Source organism: Psittacula echo, assembly GCF_963264785.1.
Source record: "Psittacula echo genome assembly, chromosome: 11".
Taxonomy (NCBI): Eukaryota; Metazoa; Chordata; class Aves; order Psittaciformes; family Psittacidae; genus Psittacula; species Psittacula echo.
The window spans coordinates 14,847,109-14,862,548 of NC_137746.1; the positions used below are offsets into that span (position 1 = coordinate 14,847,109).

At 52.1% G+C, this 15,440-nt stretch overlaps 1 protein-coding gene across 1 annotated transcript in view; it reads left to right on the forward strand.

The window, feature by feature from the left end:
• Positions 1–15,440, forward strand: part of PCDH1 (protocadherin 1) — a gene marked incomplete at its 3' end in the record, with an annotated part of 52,084 nt that overhangs the window by 12,207 nt on the left and 24,437 nt on the right. Inside the window, exon 4 of the mRNA XM_080627046.1 lies at positions 15,102–15,321. Coding sequence (XP_080483172.1) covers positions 15,102–15,321 — 220 coding nt within the window. The remainder of the gene's footprint in view (positions 1–15,101; positions 15,322–15,440) is intronic.

Genomic DNA, 15,440 nt, shown 5'->3' on the forward strand with positions numbered 1-15,440 from the left:
ATCGACATCTCCCATCTCCAGTCACTGCTTTGCCACCTAAGGAGGCAGCTTCCTCCAGGACATGGTTCACAATGCATGCATGTACATACACCCATGTGTGGACATGAAGGCAGTCTGAGCCATGGACCATCCCACCCAGCTTTCATCCACCCCAACATCCCCCTTCACAGCTTCTCCTGGTTCATCCCCGCATCCTTTTGAGACCCACCCATGTCCCAGCGCATGGAGGAGCAGATCCCTGCCTGGCTGGCATGACCCACATCCTGCTGGAGGGTTGGAAGATGCCTCTCGCCCGCCGCAGTGCTGGAATGAGGACGCACGCAGTTGCAGATGGAGCCTCGGTGCGTCAGCAGCGCCGGGGGGGAAGCACCCAAAGCAGGGTGCTCCCCCACCCCGGGATGCCATGGGCACCCTTGCACAAAGCAGAGGTGCTCCCTTGCTCCCAGGCAAGCTTGCTGGCGGCAGTGGGGCTGTGGGAGGGCCATGGAGCCACACTCACCATGAAGATGGCTCTGCCCCTCCTGCGGGCAGGTTGGGGGTGATGCTGCTGCCCTGGGGCTTGCTCAGGCCTTTGTCTCCAGTGGGCTGGAGAGAGGATGGATCCCCATAGCTGCACATCACCCCTTCCCCAGGCCCTGAAGCCAAGTATCACAACCCATGGACCCCATTCCCCAGACACCCCTTCCTCTTTCTCATGTTTCTTCTCTCAAGCTGGTACAGACACCCTTGCGCCCATCACATCAGCTTCACCTCTTCCCCAGGGGCTCCACAAGGCTGCACCAAGGCTGCTGGAGAAAGAGGAGCTCTGGCACTGGGAGAGATTAGATCATCCGGGGAAACCAGTGGTTCTGGCTTCGGTGGTTTCAGCCCTGTGCCAGCCTTGGCTCTCACAGCCTCCTAGTTTGTTTTGCTAACAGCATAAGGTTTTATCTTGAACCATCCAGGAAGTGTCTGGGCCTCCTAGGCAGGCAGGGCTGGGACCTGCGGGGAGATGCTATGGCTGCAGAGGAGGAAAGGAGACACCAGCAACCACCCAAATAACTAGTCCCTGCGGGGCTGGGCAGGGCAGTCTGGGGGCTTGGCTCAGCCTTGCTATCTGCTTCCCTTTGGGAACTTTCAGAGAGAAGTTTCCCTTCCTTCCTTGTTCTCAGCAGCTCTTTGATGAACCTGGGGCAAGAATGCGTGGGGAGAGTCTCTTTCTTCTGCCCGTCTCCCAGGCTCCATCCTTTGGGGCTGTTTCATACCGAGGAGGGATCTGCTGCATCCTTTCCCAGCTGCACAAACCCAGCCTGCCCCGGGTCCTCAGAGCCCCCCACCATGCAAGAAGCTGCTGGAGTGGTGTTAACTGCAGCGTGCTGCTGCGAGCTCAGCAGAGGTGCCTGCACCTGCCTGCAGGCTCAGGAGCACAGTGCAATATTAATTACTCTCTGCAGGGGGGGATAAGAGGGATATTGTAACTGTAATGGGCAGAAATGAAATTGTCTTGTCTCAGAATTTAGCTTAGAGCCTCCATAAATTACAGGTTTAGGTGTTGGCAGATGTCTGGGAAAGGCTCCCACCATCCTGGGTCAGTGGATTTTCTCAAGGTCGTTCACGTGGAATGAGCTGATAAATGGATCCAGCAACGAGCTGCAGATGGAGCTGAGGGTTCATGGGGGACCTGCCCTGGTTTTCCCCCGTTTCAGATAGATGCTGTGCTGGGAGCAGCTCCCAGGCACTGCACAGCAGCTCCCGATCCCGGGATCAACTGGACAGAGCTGTGGCTCTGGCGCATGGAGACCAAAGGAGAGAGCGTGTAGGTGAGGTCCCAGGGGCTGAGTTCTCTCTGTGCTGGAAGGTGTCTGGGCTCTGCAGAACAGCTGAGTGTTTGTGAGCATCAGTGGGGTGCTTGAGGGAGCTGGGGGAGCATGAGGAGGGTGAGGAGTGGGTCATACACTGCTGGCTTCTGAGGGGTTGGTGAGGATGCAGAGAACCCCATAAGCAAGGCAGGAACGTGCAGTGGCTCCTGCAGGTCTGTGTTGGGGAACTTTGGTTTATGGCAGAGAGGGTGCCTGTGCCTGCAGGAGCACCGTGGGGCATTGAAGAGCTTCAGCCATGGGAGAGGAGCCACAACCTGACCTAGGAGGAGGTGGCAGCGGGGTGCGTGCAGCCTGTACTGTGGCAGGAGGCACGGGGGATGCACAGCGGGAGGTGGCACAGGGTGATGTGCAAGCTGTAGTGCGTGGAGGGGTGGCAGTGGGGTGTATGCAGCCTGTATGCGGTGGGAGGTGACAGCGGGTGTACATAACGTGCAGCCTTGGGCAGGTGATGAGTTCTCTGTAAGCAGTGTGTCTGCAGGGAGACAGTGGTGTTTACTGTCCCTGTACCACTGGGGAGAGCATCTGGCCTCTCCTGCCTCACAGTCCCTGGCCCTACAGCACTTAGGACCTCATCCTTTGCTCCCTTGAAGGCTCACCCAGGCTGTGCTGCCTGCAGCTCCTCACATCGGGCAGGGCTGCTGGGTGACTTGTAGCTTTTTGCCACTTCCCCTCCTCCCACCGTGCTGTGCCAAATGCTGCTCATTCCTCCCTGCCCTCCTCTTCCTCTTGCTTCTCAGACCCCAGGCTCTCCCCTGCCTGACGCCCTTGCAGCCAGTGTTGGTCTGTGGTGAACACCGGCTTCCCCAGCTTAGATCTGGAGTTCTTCCCCCCTCCCTTTTCTGTCACAACTGTGTCTGCTCATCCATCCCTCTCTCCTCATCCCTCCCTGCTCAGGCAGGGACCACCCTTTTCCCCATCGCTTTCCCCTCCCCACCAGCCTCTCTGACCGCTGCCCCCGCTGCAGAGAGATGCTGAGTGCGGGCCGAGGCCGCGGCCGGCGCTGCCAGCCGAGCCGTGGATCCCTGTGGATGAAAGCGCTGGCTGTGCGGGCCAAGCTGTGCTGATTGATATTCCCAGCACTGCTCTGCCCGCTCGGCCGGGCTCTCAGCTGCAGTGCACAGAGCAGCCTGGAGCAGTGCCCAGCCCTGCAGCCTGCTGAATCCGTCACCCAAACCCAGGGTAAAGCACAGCAGGGTGTTTCCCTGCGATCCTTGTGGTCCCTCTGCCCAGGGAGCAGCCAGGAGGCTGTGGATGGGGTGAAGGGTGGGGTGTTCCCGGGTGAGGACAGAGCTGGGGTGTGCTGGGATGGGATGGAGAGGAGGCTGGGGTAATGAGGGGTGCGTGATGTAGGGCGGGGGGGGGTGCTGTGGGGGAGCATGAGGGGACACAGAGCAGCTCTATCCATGGGAACTGTGTCAGCTCAAGGTGGGGATGGCAGCTTCTGGAGGGCGTGGGGTAGCGGTTAAGAGGTGGATGCTCTGTGCTTGTGGATGCTCTGTGCTTATGGAGGCTCTGTGCTTATGGAGGCTTTGTGCTTATGGAGGCCCTGCTGTTATGGATGCTCTGTGCTTGTGTCCCCCGAGCTGATGCCCACCCAGGATCTCTGTGCAAGAGCCATGGAGCTGCGCATGGGCTGACTTGTGTGGGGCTGGGGTGGGTCACAAGGAGCTGGAGCTCCCCTTCATGGCTTGTGGGGTCCTGGACATTCAGGCCCTGTGGTTCGCTGCCAAATCTGTCTCTTGCTGGCATGTTCTTTTGAAGGCTGCCCATGGAGCCGAGCCCTGTGCCAAGTCCAAAGCTCCTTCCTCCCCCTCCACCCTCCATCCCCACACATACCTGTTGGGTGAGAGCACCTACGTGTGAAACCCTGTGCACCACCCATCTCCAGGGGAGAGTTGTGCTCCTACGCCCTGCCCTGCATGCCAGTCCATCCAAGCTGTAGTTACACAACCCAGGCTCTGCTCCTGGGAGAAACCAAGATGGTCGATGGAGATTGCGCCATAAGGAACTCTTCCCCTGGCCGCTTCTCCTTCAGTGGCCCAGGAAGCACACAGCCTGTTTGGTTGAGGCAGAGATGGGTGAGGAGGAGCCTGGGTGCAGGGGCATGGGCCACCTCTGGTACTTTGGTCCCCCTCTTGTCACCTCTGACACTGGCTGCAGCATCCATCAATCCGTCCTGGATGAAGCTCAGTCTTGGTTTCACCTCTGGGAGCCAGGGTCACCTGTGACTTGGACACACTCAGCCTTCCCCCAGTAGGTCCTCTCTTAACATTGTCTTCTTCTGTCTAACTTTCTGGAGGTCTCAGTGTGTACCCTTGAGGACCTGTTTTCCCTATCCCACCAGTAGTATAGGTTTCTTTCCCTAGTGGGGTTCCTGTGTCAACCCAGCAGTTGAGAGCACAAGAGGAAAAGGAGGTCACATAAGTGAACAGAAAGAAAACAACTCCCAAAGATCCCTTAAAACATCTCCTGGTTGTTTTGCATCAGTGTCTTCCCATGCTGCCAGCTGTTTACTTCGGTCCCTCAGATGCTCACAGAAGAGTGGGTGGGAGAGTAGGTTTGTGGCAGTGACCTGCTAGGAGGGTAGGAGAAAGCTCGTACGTTATTTACATCCATGCTGGCATTCACAGCCATGCCCTGTGGATCCTGCCCAAAGATCCCAAAGATGCCCTTGCCCCAGGAGGTAAACATCCTTCTGAGCACCTCCCCTTGCAAAATACCTGCTTCATGATCATCTATCTAAATGTGGCATCTAAGCTATCTAAATGGGGCAGTGCTGGTCTTGGTGGGCTTCATCAACACTGCCTTTAGAAGCCATCACTTTGGGTGGGCAGCAAATCCGCCCCTTCTCCCTTGGAACTGATCCTGCTCTGTAGCAAAGCAGTCAGAGTGCCCTGATTTAGCTCCTCTGAGACACCTCCAAAGGCCCCAGCAACCTGAAAGCCTGGAGCTATTTAGCTCCCACGTGGCCTGGTTTTCACATCCTCCAAGCTCCCCCATGCTCTTGAGCAGCTGCAAAGCTGCTGCTGGGAGACTCTGAAAGATATCCATCCATCCCTGCTGGGGGGGGAGCTCCTTGTCTGAGCCCGGGACTGAGATCCTGCTCTAAATGTCTTGCTAATGTGGTGTCTGATGTTCCTCTTACACTAATCTGTTAATCTTTCTGCTTCTTCATCAAAAGCACTCCAGCCCAGAAGAAAGCCAAATCAGTATTTCAGATGTTTGAAGAGCTCTTCATTATTATTCAGGCTGGGCAAGACCTTTTGGGGTGTTGTGATTCAAGGCCCTGGGAGTGCCTGGAGGAGCTTGGGCCGGTTTTTTTCCAAGGATTTCAAGGAGATCACAGTTCGTTAGGGACTATTGGGATGTGCGTTGCCTGGAGAAGACAGTGCAGAAACATTCTCTGATGCTCAGGAAATCTTTCTTGAGCCATGATCTGCACTGTCTGGCCCAAGGACTTGACAGCTCACCCAGGATTTGAGGACAGGCTAAAAGAAAGCTGTCCTTAACTCATCCATACCCGGGGTCCTGTGCCAGAAAGAGTGGGAATGCCAGCCCAGTGCTGACAGACAAGTGGCCTTAACAAGCCTTACAGTGTTCCTTGTCTTACCTGTTTGACCCCTGCAGGTGAAGGCTTGTCTTACCCACTATCCTCATTCATTGTTATGTGCAGGTTGGTTGCAGCCCACTAAAGCGAGGGCTCTAGAGCATGTTCGTGCACAGACTTATGGAATAGACACGATTCCTTGTCCACGAAGGAAAAGCTTTGCCCTTTGCCAGTGGAAATGGAGGTGGTTAGAAAACAGGCTTGCCATGAGAGGAAAGTTTTCTATTTGAAAACAAATCGGCAAGAACTGGCAATTTTCTTTCTATTGTGGCTCAAGGAAATCCACGGATACAGATGTTTAAACATCTATTTCCTAATAATTTCTAAAGGCATGCTTCTCACTGACCTTTTGAATTTAGCTTCATAATGAATACTTGGCTTGAATGCTGAAGGGAAAATTACCTTTGCAAGAGCATCACTTTTTCATTCTTACATGTCAGCAAAGATATCCCCCCTGCCCCAACTTAGAAACAAGAAACATGCTTGAGAAATGATCTGATTTCAACAAATTGACATTTTTTCCGTGCCAAGTCTGCCACTGAAGCATTCCTGGTTCTTTGAGTCCTGAGTCTATGGCTTGGGACCCCCTGCTCTCCCTGGAGCTTTCAATACTATCTGTCAGCTCCACTGGGTGCAACTGGGAGCCAGATTAGCTCATTATTTCCCCAGCATTATTGTCCCACTCTCCAGCTGTTGGATTCCTCAAGGGCTTTATTCAAGTGTTACTCCCAGTCCTGGAACCCTTTTTCTCCCTGGGATCTTCAGATGGTTTTAATGTGGTTATGAGACCACCTTCTGTGTCCCGAGCAATTTCCATTCCATCCCAGCTATCTACAAAATGGCTCTATTATCAGCTTGAAGGTGATAGACATTTTGGGACACCACGGTCAGTCCAATTTAGACATTATTCCATAAAGATTATAACCCCTTTAGATTTTATGATTCATCCTTCAGATGATTTATTTTCGTATTTTCCTTTCCAGTCTTCATTACAACCAAAGAAAAGCCGAATTGCACATCCTTGATGGGCTCAGAGCTCTGATAGGCACAGAGGTTAGGCAATCTCTGTCCTCAGGCTGTCTAAATGGGTTTCTAATTGTGTTAGATCTTGCTATGAGTTAGATAAATTCGATCTGACCAGGCAGGTTGGCACCGGGCTTTGGCGGCTTCTTTGAGCATCATGCAAATTTCAGGAGGCTTCAGGGCACCCATGTGGAGTCAGCCCACATTTTACCCAGATTTATTCATTAAATAGTGCCTCGGGATCTGCTGTCCATTTTAGGATGGCTGCTCTGCTATCATTATTTCAGCAGGACTTGCAGCACCTCTCTTCTTGTCTGCAAGGTCAGCACTTGCTAATGGCCAGCGATGGATGCCATGCAAAAGGCCACTTAGAAGAGTGAGCAGTTGCTTTTCACATAATACCTGGCTTGGGAGGTGTGATTCCCATGGAGTACTCTGCGTCTTTCCTCCAGTTATGGATTCCTTCTGTAGCTTCGTTTGTCAACAGTGAAACATCTAAAGGATTGTTGGGAACAACCCTCACTTCAAACACTGGGGTAGGGATGGACACAAGGCTTCGTGGGCAGAGAACAGCTATTAAAGAATACCTCATTAACACAGAATCACTAGGGTTGGGTGGACCTTAATGCTCATCCAGTTCCAACCCCCTGTCATGAGCAGAGACACCTTGCACTAGACCAGGTTACTCAAACATCAGATGGACCAGAACAGTCATTCCTGTTGCTGATGTGCCTTCTGCAACCACAGGAGCTGTCAGGAGGTGACCCCAGCGAATCACCAGCCTGGCAGATCAGAAAGCTGGGCCTTTAGGTCTGCTAGTGGTCGTGTCCAGAGCTGTCAGTGCTTGTTTGGGTATACTACCTTCAGTGAGGGAATTTTGGGAAGGTCTGAATGGTTCTTTTGAAGGCAGGAGTTGCGTAGAGCACACCTTTGCTTAAGGCTGGTTCTGTCTCCCTCCATCGTTAGTGCTGGCTGGAGCCCCAGGCAGGCAGTTGTCCTGCCTCATTGCTCCATCCTTCCTTTGTCCAAAGCGGGCAGAGTCCCTGGGACCCATTCCCTTGCTCTACATAAGCTCTTTTCCTCAATTGCTTTATGTTGTGCTAAAAAGAAGCAAGCCAGTACTGCTGGGAACTGCAGCTCTGCCGTGGTTTGGTCCACTTTAAGAAGCGATAGTTAGCCTTTGTGCCTCTGAACATCTGGACCTGGCAATGCTGTGGCAAGGCAGGGAGGTACCTCTGGGGCAGACAGGATTCCCAGACCATCAAGAGAACCAGAGGGAGAAGTACAGCCCTTGAGGAGCAGAGGGTTACCATAGGTGCCAGAAGGATAATGCCAAGCTGGGGTGGCATTTGTCTCTTGCTGCTTAATGCTCTCCCTCATCGCGCTGCTCTGCCTGGTGCTATGTATCACCGCGAGCTCTTTACATCACATGCAGGTAATGCAGGTCTGGCAGCCCCAGGTATGAGGGTGGGTGCAGGAGAAATGAGGGATGCTTTTGGGGAGATTTCTTCTCCAAATGTCAGTGCATGGCTGGTTGGTGTCCTGCTGGGGTAGCACAGGGAATGATTGGAAGAGCAATCTGCTCTGAGTCCTTCTTCACCCCCAAACACCAGCAGAAGCTGTTGCTCAGATGAGCTCTAAAATGGTCGACTTCCATGGCCATGAGCTTGTGTCCGGTTTCCTAGAGCCAGAGCGTTGCCCTGGATGGCTTTTGGCAATTCAGGTCCAGCTTTCCTTGTGGCTTGCCCTGGTTTCCATGGGCATAATATTCCCGTCCGCCTCCTGCTCTGAAGCCTGTGTTGCATTGTGCTGGAGCTGTGCTCCTCTCCAGACATGACACTAGCAGATAAAATCATTCCCACACGTGGCAAAGCTTCCCTCCATGAAAAGTGTAGTCTGGGGGCACGATCTCTGGGCTTATCTTTCTGGGTTCTTTTGCAGTAACCAGGGATGTTGTGTAGCTCCAGGTTGGTTTGTAAAAGAGAGGGGCTCATGAATGAATCTGAAGTTGACTAACTCATGGGCTACAATGGCTCCCTTGTCACTTATTTTTATATTCTGGGCATTTGGTCTGACATTGCCTTTCACTTGCAGCCCTGTGAGTTGCTGCATTGTGGCGGCTGTTGGGGAAGCAAGCTCCTTTGGCAGCTGGCTGAAAGGCCGTTGAGGCTCCTGGCATGTGGAGAGGCGCAGGAGCAATTGGAAGCTGCCAGATGAGCCCATTAGCCGCGGATCCTGCTTTCGGATCAGCAGCTAATGGCATTGAAATATCAACATTGTAGTTATCAATGTTGATATTTCCACCACTCCCACATTCAACGATGCTCAGGGGGTAGCAGAGCAGTTCATCTCCATGGGGGCTGTTGCTCTGCACCGTTCCTGATGGCAGGAAAAGTGTGCCTGGGGTGGATTTTAAGGTTTCCTTTGTGAGCAGCACAATTTCAGGCCTGTCAGATGGGGACCAGCATCTCCTGCTGCTCGGCCCATGTGGTCTGCACAGGGGGTGATGCCGTGTGTTTGTGGGGAGCTGGTGCAACACCCGCAGCCCTGGTACTTCATAGCACTGCTGTAATTTAGGCTGTTTGTTTTCCCTGGGTTTAGCAGGGAGAATCATCTTGGTGCAGGTCTCCATGAGATGTTTGTAATGAAGGGATGAGGCAGGAGGGAGCAGAGTGGGGCTGAGGAGGGATGGGGACCCTTAGTCCCCCTGCAGCATCCATGGGTGGGGACCCTTAAGGTGGAGAGCATCAGGACAGAGGAGCCGTGGTCTAGTGTGAGGTATCCCAGCCCATGGCAGGGGGTTGGAACTGGATGACCTTAAGGTCCTTTCCAACCCAAACCATTCTATGATTCTATGGCAGGGACTGGTGTTGGGTGGGTTTGGGGTGTGCTACCAGGCTGGGGTATGCTTTTAGGGAGAAAATGCCTTATCAAAACAAGCCCCTGCTGCTGTCAGATAAGCCCCAAAACCGGAACTGAGGGTGTGATCCTGTCCTCATTGCAGAAAGGCTGGTGCAGAGCTAGACCAGGCACAGGGGAAGGCAGCAAGGGTGGCCTGACCTCTCTGGTGTCTGCAGGAGGACAGGAGCTGCACGTAGCCGCACACTGCAGCTCGCAGAGGACACGGTGGAGCGGGATGCAGCGCGGATGTGTGAAATTGGAAAGGGGTAGAGCGAGGAGCAATTACTCATGTTTCCTCATCACCCTGCAGGCAGGAGGATTTCAAGGAAGAATTAACAGGCAGCAGATGTAAAACCGAAGGGAAGTGCTTCTTTTGCTTAGCACACGGGCAGAAAGTTCACTGCTGCAGGATGCTGCGGAGGCCAAAAGCAGGCATGGAGTCAAAAAGGAGCGAATGCACTTCACAGAGAACGGGGAGCATTAAATGTATGAGCTGCAAACAGTTCCTTGCTCAGGGAAAAACCCTGAGCTGCAGCACAACAGAAACCCACAGGATTTACCAGGGGATGAATGTCTTCATCAGAGCATCCACTGCTGCTGGAGGCAGCCACTGGTGCCGTTGCTCCCTGCAGAAAGTGGGGGGGAATAGGGGCTCATTTGCTCCTTGGATGTAGAGGTTGGTGCAGGCAGATCTCCCTGTTGGAGATATAAAAGCAGGCACTGGGGAGCCCTTGAAAGGAGTTTTTCTCGGAGCCACAATTTGTCAGCTAAGAAAAGAGGCAGCTTTGCCCCAAATCCCTGTTCTAGTGCAGTGGCAAAGTGGAGACAGCAGTTAGAAACAGCAAAACAATAGATGGGGGAAGGAGGGAGGAAAAGGGAGGGAGTGTATGGCAATTAGTAGAAATGAGTGGTTATGGAGTGTAGAGAATTGACAAGGAAAGCCAAAGACATTGGGGGAAAATCAATTCTGACAAGCTCACCGCAGTAAGGAGTGCTTTAAAAAATGTGCTAGCAAGAGGTGGAATCCAGGAACTGTCATTCCCAAACAGAGATTGCAAGATGGTTAATTATGTAGGAAAAATGCAAACGCATTCAATAAATAGTTCTGGTAATTTGGACTGAGACATAACAAGGTAGGATGCAGTACCTGCCAGTGCGCTGAGAACCAGGTTTGGTTCAACATTAAACACTGCTCCTGGAAGAGTGATGTTCGACATAATGAAGTCAAATCATTTGTGCCAAAGAGTCTTGAAAGGTCTAGAGTAGGAGCTGTCTGATCTGGGGTGTTAATGGAGCTAGGGACCCCAGGATGGGCCAGCTGGAACAGTGATGGGATGCTGCGTGCAGCGCATGCTGTCCTCACCAGCCCCGGGGAACAACTGGATTAATAGCTGAGGCAGGAAGCTCAGTGATGGAAATAGCATTGACGTCAGTCAACGCAGTTTGATGGGAAGGGATATTGGGCAGTGGTGTTATGTGACAGGTCCAGCTCTTAAACATTTCCTTAGGCATCTGCTCCTGCCCACAATGAGGAACAGGACCTGCTCTAGGCATACCTGCGGGTCTGAAGCAGCAGATCTGGTTTAATGTTGGTGGAAGATTACAGCGTGCAGCTGATCAACTTGGAGCTGGGTGAAGATGCCGAGTTGATAATGCATTCTGTTATTATAATTATTACTTTGCATCAGCACTCCTCATTAGAAGCAAAGCATTGTTAGCTAGATGAAGATCTGGTTTATCAACAGCTTAGTGAAAAGAAGCAGTTGTTGGTTGGGAATCCTCATGGAATGAGGTTCTCCTGGAGGAGCTCTTCGGCGGCAGCACTGTGCCCGCTACCATTCAATGTTGTAATCAACGATCTGGAAGTAAATATAAAATCACCACGGATAAAATTTGCAGCTGACACGGAGATTGGTGGAGTGGAGATCATGATGAGGATAGAGCAGTCATGCACAGCAATCCAGATTGCTTGGTAAACTGGGCCCATTTAAACAAAGTGCATTTTAACACAGCCAAATGCAAAGCTTGGATGTTGTGAAATAGGGAATGCTGGTTTATATCCTGGAAAGCACTGACTTTAAAATGGATTTAAGGGTCACACTGCATGAGTAGCTCAGTGTGAGCACTCGCAGTGCTCCCACCAAAGGGTTATTACAGTCCTAGGATGCAAAACCCTGAGAGGAAGGAGAAGCAAGGCTCTGCAGACAGCCCTGGTGAGATGGCACCAGCAGCTCTGCAGGGATCACCACTGAGGAGGACTGGGGAAGAACTGGGGCAAGTAAAGATGAGGGCCACAGAACTGATTTGCTGTCTTGCAGGTTGAGACATAAGGAACCCAGGTTGTTTAACTCCTCAAAAAGAAGATTGAGGCATGCCTTGATCACACTGTACAAGCAGCTTCTTGTGTAGGAAACGCTGCATACTGAAAGGCTCTTTAACCTCACAGGGAAAGGTCAATCAAAACCCAATTGCTGTAAGTCAGTGCCAGACAAATTGATTCAGTGTCTTTCTGTGACTCCAGAGCAAGGCTCCCCGGGTGGAGAGCTTCAGCCGGGCACAAGCTGCCAGGACTGTGCAGAACACAAGGGTGGAAATAACCCCATCAATGCCATGCAGGGTTGGAGGGGAGTGGGACTGAGTGTGGATTGCCTTTGCCATGCAGTGGGAAGAGCCCATTTGAGGGCTGCCAGGCAGGAACTGACATTTAAAAGAGGTGGTTTTTAGGTAAAAGTGATGCTATTTGGAAGTGGGCCCCTCAGGGGAGGGATAGTAGCTGTCACAGGCTGGGTTTCTGAGGCTGTTTGTTTGTATTATTGCAGGCACCCCAAGGAGCCCTGGCTGCTTGTCTGGGGTTTTACAAGCACAGAGAGAAAGCAAAAGCGTTGAGATGTGTAGATGTGGCATTTACAAGGACATGGTTTAGTGGTGGACTTGGCAGGGTTGGGTTTGCAGTTGGACCTGATGATCTTAAAGGTCTTTTCCAATCTAAATGATTCTGTGATTCAATGAGCCCCAGTGATGGAGGAAGCAGTCTCAGCCAGGCACTTGGAGTGCAGGAGGAAGCAGTGGTGGGACAGCATTGCCTAGCATGGTGACATGACGAAGAAATCCTTTACAACGGAGGTGGTAAAACACAGGTTTTACCTGTGGTGGTGGATGAGCCATCCCTGGAGACATTCCAGGCCAGGCTGGATGTGGTTCTGGGCAACCTGATCTAGTGGAAGATGTTCCTGCTCATTGCAGGGGGGTTGGACTGGATGAGTTTGAAGGTCCCTTCCAACCCAAACCAGTCTATGATTCTATGTTGGGCAGTGAGGTCTGTGCAGTGAAGGCTCTTGCAAGGCTCTACACAGCTGCAGAGCCTACAGAGGAAGGATGTCCTCTGGAGGGTCATCTGCATGCAAATGTGCAGTGGGCAGGGCTGCCCTGACCTCAGCTCCTCCACAAGACCTCCTGGGAGGTTCTTGCCTATCCCTTCATGAAGATTGCGCTTCTGCTTTGGCAATCTATTGGCAATCTAAGCTAAACCTACCACTGCATTTTCTTCTGTAGCGGCTAACCTTGGTCTTTGCTGCTGCAAGTGAAGGCCGTTCCTTCCTGTCTGTCCGTGGCCAAAAGCAGCCATAAAAGCCTTTGCAGAAGGTTTTTATGAGCTTGAGGAGTGCTGCGTCTTTTTCACCCTTAGCCCTCTCCTCCTCAAACCAGGTTCCTCAGTCTTATTACTATTACTTATTACTTGTTTCTATTCCCCTGGTGCACATGTTCTCAAAAGCAGTGCCCAGCCTGGACACAGCTCTGCCTCTGCAGCCCCGCTTGAGCCCTGCAGAGCAAATACATCCCTGCGTGACTCCAGGACAAAGCTCCTGTTTGCACATCCCAATATAGATGCATTTGTTGGTGTGAGATTGACACGTTGAAGGATCATCAACCTGAGATCTGTGGTAACCCCCAGTCCCTCAGCCAGCCCGCTGTTTGCGCGGTGTGCAAATGTGACAGATCTATTCCACATCTGCCAGCCAAGCAGGTAATGGAAATACAGGCTGGAGGGACTAGGGACGCAACCTGAAGAGTTTCAACTGATGCATCGTCCTAGCTGAAAGGCTTGTCTGCAGTGATTACTTTCTGACTCCAACTTTCTGAATGCCTCCCATCCACCCTGCAGTGAATTGCACTATATTACCCAAGCATAGAAATACTATGCTGCACCTACACTGTTTTTCCTGCATTACTTAGGGAGAACATCGTCTAAAACAGTGTCAAAAACTTCCTCAAGTCAAGACATAACATTTACTGCTCCTCCTCCATCCACGAGGCCTGATGTCTTTTCAAAGGAAGGAGTTCAATGGCTTGACATGTTTGTTTGTGACAAACCTACAGTGGCTGTTACTCATTTTCTTGTTATCTTGTAGGTACTTACAAAGAGTTCTTTTATCTGTTTCAGTATTTTTCCAGGAACTGAAATTAAGCTAACTGCTTTATAATTCTCCAGCTCTTCTTTTTTCTCCTCTTTAAAGACAGGTGCTATTTTAGATCACTTCCAGGCTTCTGGAAGCTCCCTGATTCTCTACAAATTCTTTTTAAAAAGTATAAAAGGCAAAAAAAAAAAAAAAAAGCACCAAAAAAAGCCATAACACCTCTGAAGTGACTTGAATCAGGTCTCTAAGCATCTGGGGTGAATTTAATCACGTCCAGCCAACCTAAAAAGCAGCTTAGCTCATCTAAATGCTCCCTGTGTGTTCCTTCCCTCCGTTAGGCTCAATACCTTCCCCTTCCTCGTTGGTGGTACCTGTGTGGGATGCCCGATTGCCACTCAGTTGTAGTAAAAACATCAGCCTAAATGGTGTGTTGGTTCCTCTCTATCCTGATCGCCTTTAGATCCCCGTCAAATCACTCCTCTCTTGGGCTCCCTCCTACGTTTATGGGTGATCTTGTGTCTTTTCTCTCTCTCGGTGTTTGTTTTTCATTCTCTGCACACCTCATCCTGCTCTTGCCCTATGAACTCCCGCTACCCCTTCCACTCCTCAGTAATCACCACAAAGAAGGATTTTATGGAAGGGTTTGGAGGAGGATAATGATGTAGCTTAATGGTTGCTTGCAGGGAGCTCCTCCCAAGCATGAGGCAATGCTGGGGAGAGAAAGTGTAAAGCAGGGTCATCGAAATGTTTAACAAGCAGACAAAAGATGCTGTGATAACCCTTAAATCTCTTAGGATGAGAGACGGTGACAGGTCAGAGGCTGGAAGGTGAGGGATGGAGTAACTCTAGCTCTGTGCTGGGAAGTGAACCCATCAGAGAGGCTTTCGGGTGGGCTCAGCCAGGTGGGTCTCTGAGAGCACCCAGGGTGCATGCAGAGTCTGAGTGCCAAGATGTAGGATGGGGTGAGTGCCAGTGATTCAGGATGCTGCGCTAATGGGGGACCTTGCCTGTGATGGGAGAAGGCATCTGCCCAGGTTTGTCTCTGAGTGGAAAAAGAAGCTGGGGCACAAGCCATGGAGGGAGCTGCTGGGTCAGAGGTGCAAGGCGTGCTCCCTGCATGTGCTGGTGTCTGATGGGGTGCTCCTGCCTGGGGTGGAGCCCCACAGATGCGGCTGTGTGGGGCTGGTGATGGACCCTGCTGGTGTTGGGAGCACTGGGCAGGAGCACTCCGCCTGACCCCCTCTTTGCCTTCATCTGCTGGGTGGGTGATACAACAGCTTTTCTCTTCTCTCTCAGTTACCTCATCGCCGAGTGACGTTCTCTGCAGCCAGCCAGGCTCAGGACCTGCAGGATCCCTCCCAGCACAGCTACTACGACAGCGGGCTGGAGGAGTCAGAGACCCCGAGCAGCAAATCATCGTCAGGGCCCCGCATTGGGCCGCTGGCCCTGCCTGAGGACCACTATGAACGCACCACGCCCGATGGCAGCATCGGGGAGATGGAGCACCCTGAGAACGGTACGTGCGTGCCGCACGCGTGCCTGCCCCATCCCAGGGACCCTGTGCCAGGGCTCTTCATCCCCAGCACTGCACCTCCACTGGTGCGGGTGGGATGGGGCGAGGAGCTCGGATGGGAC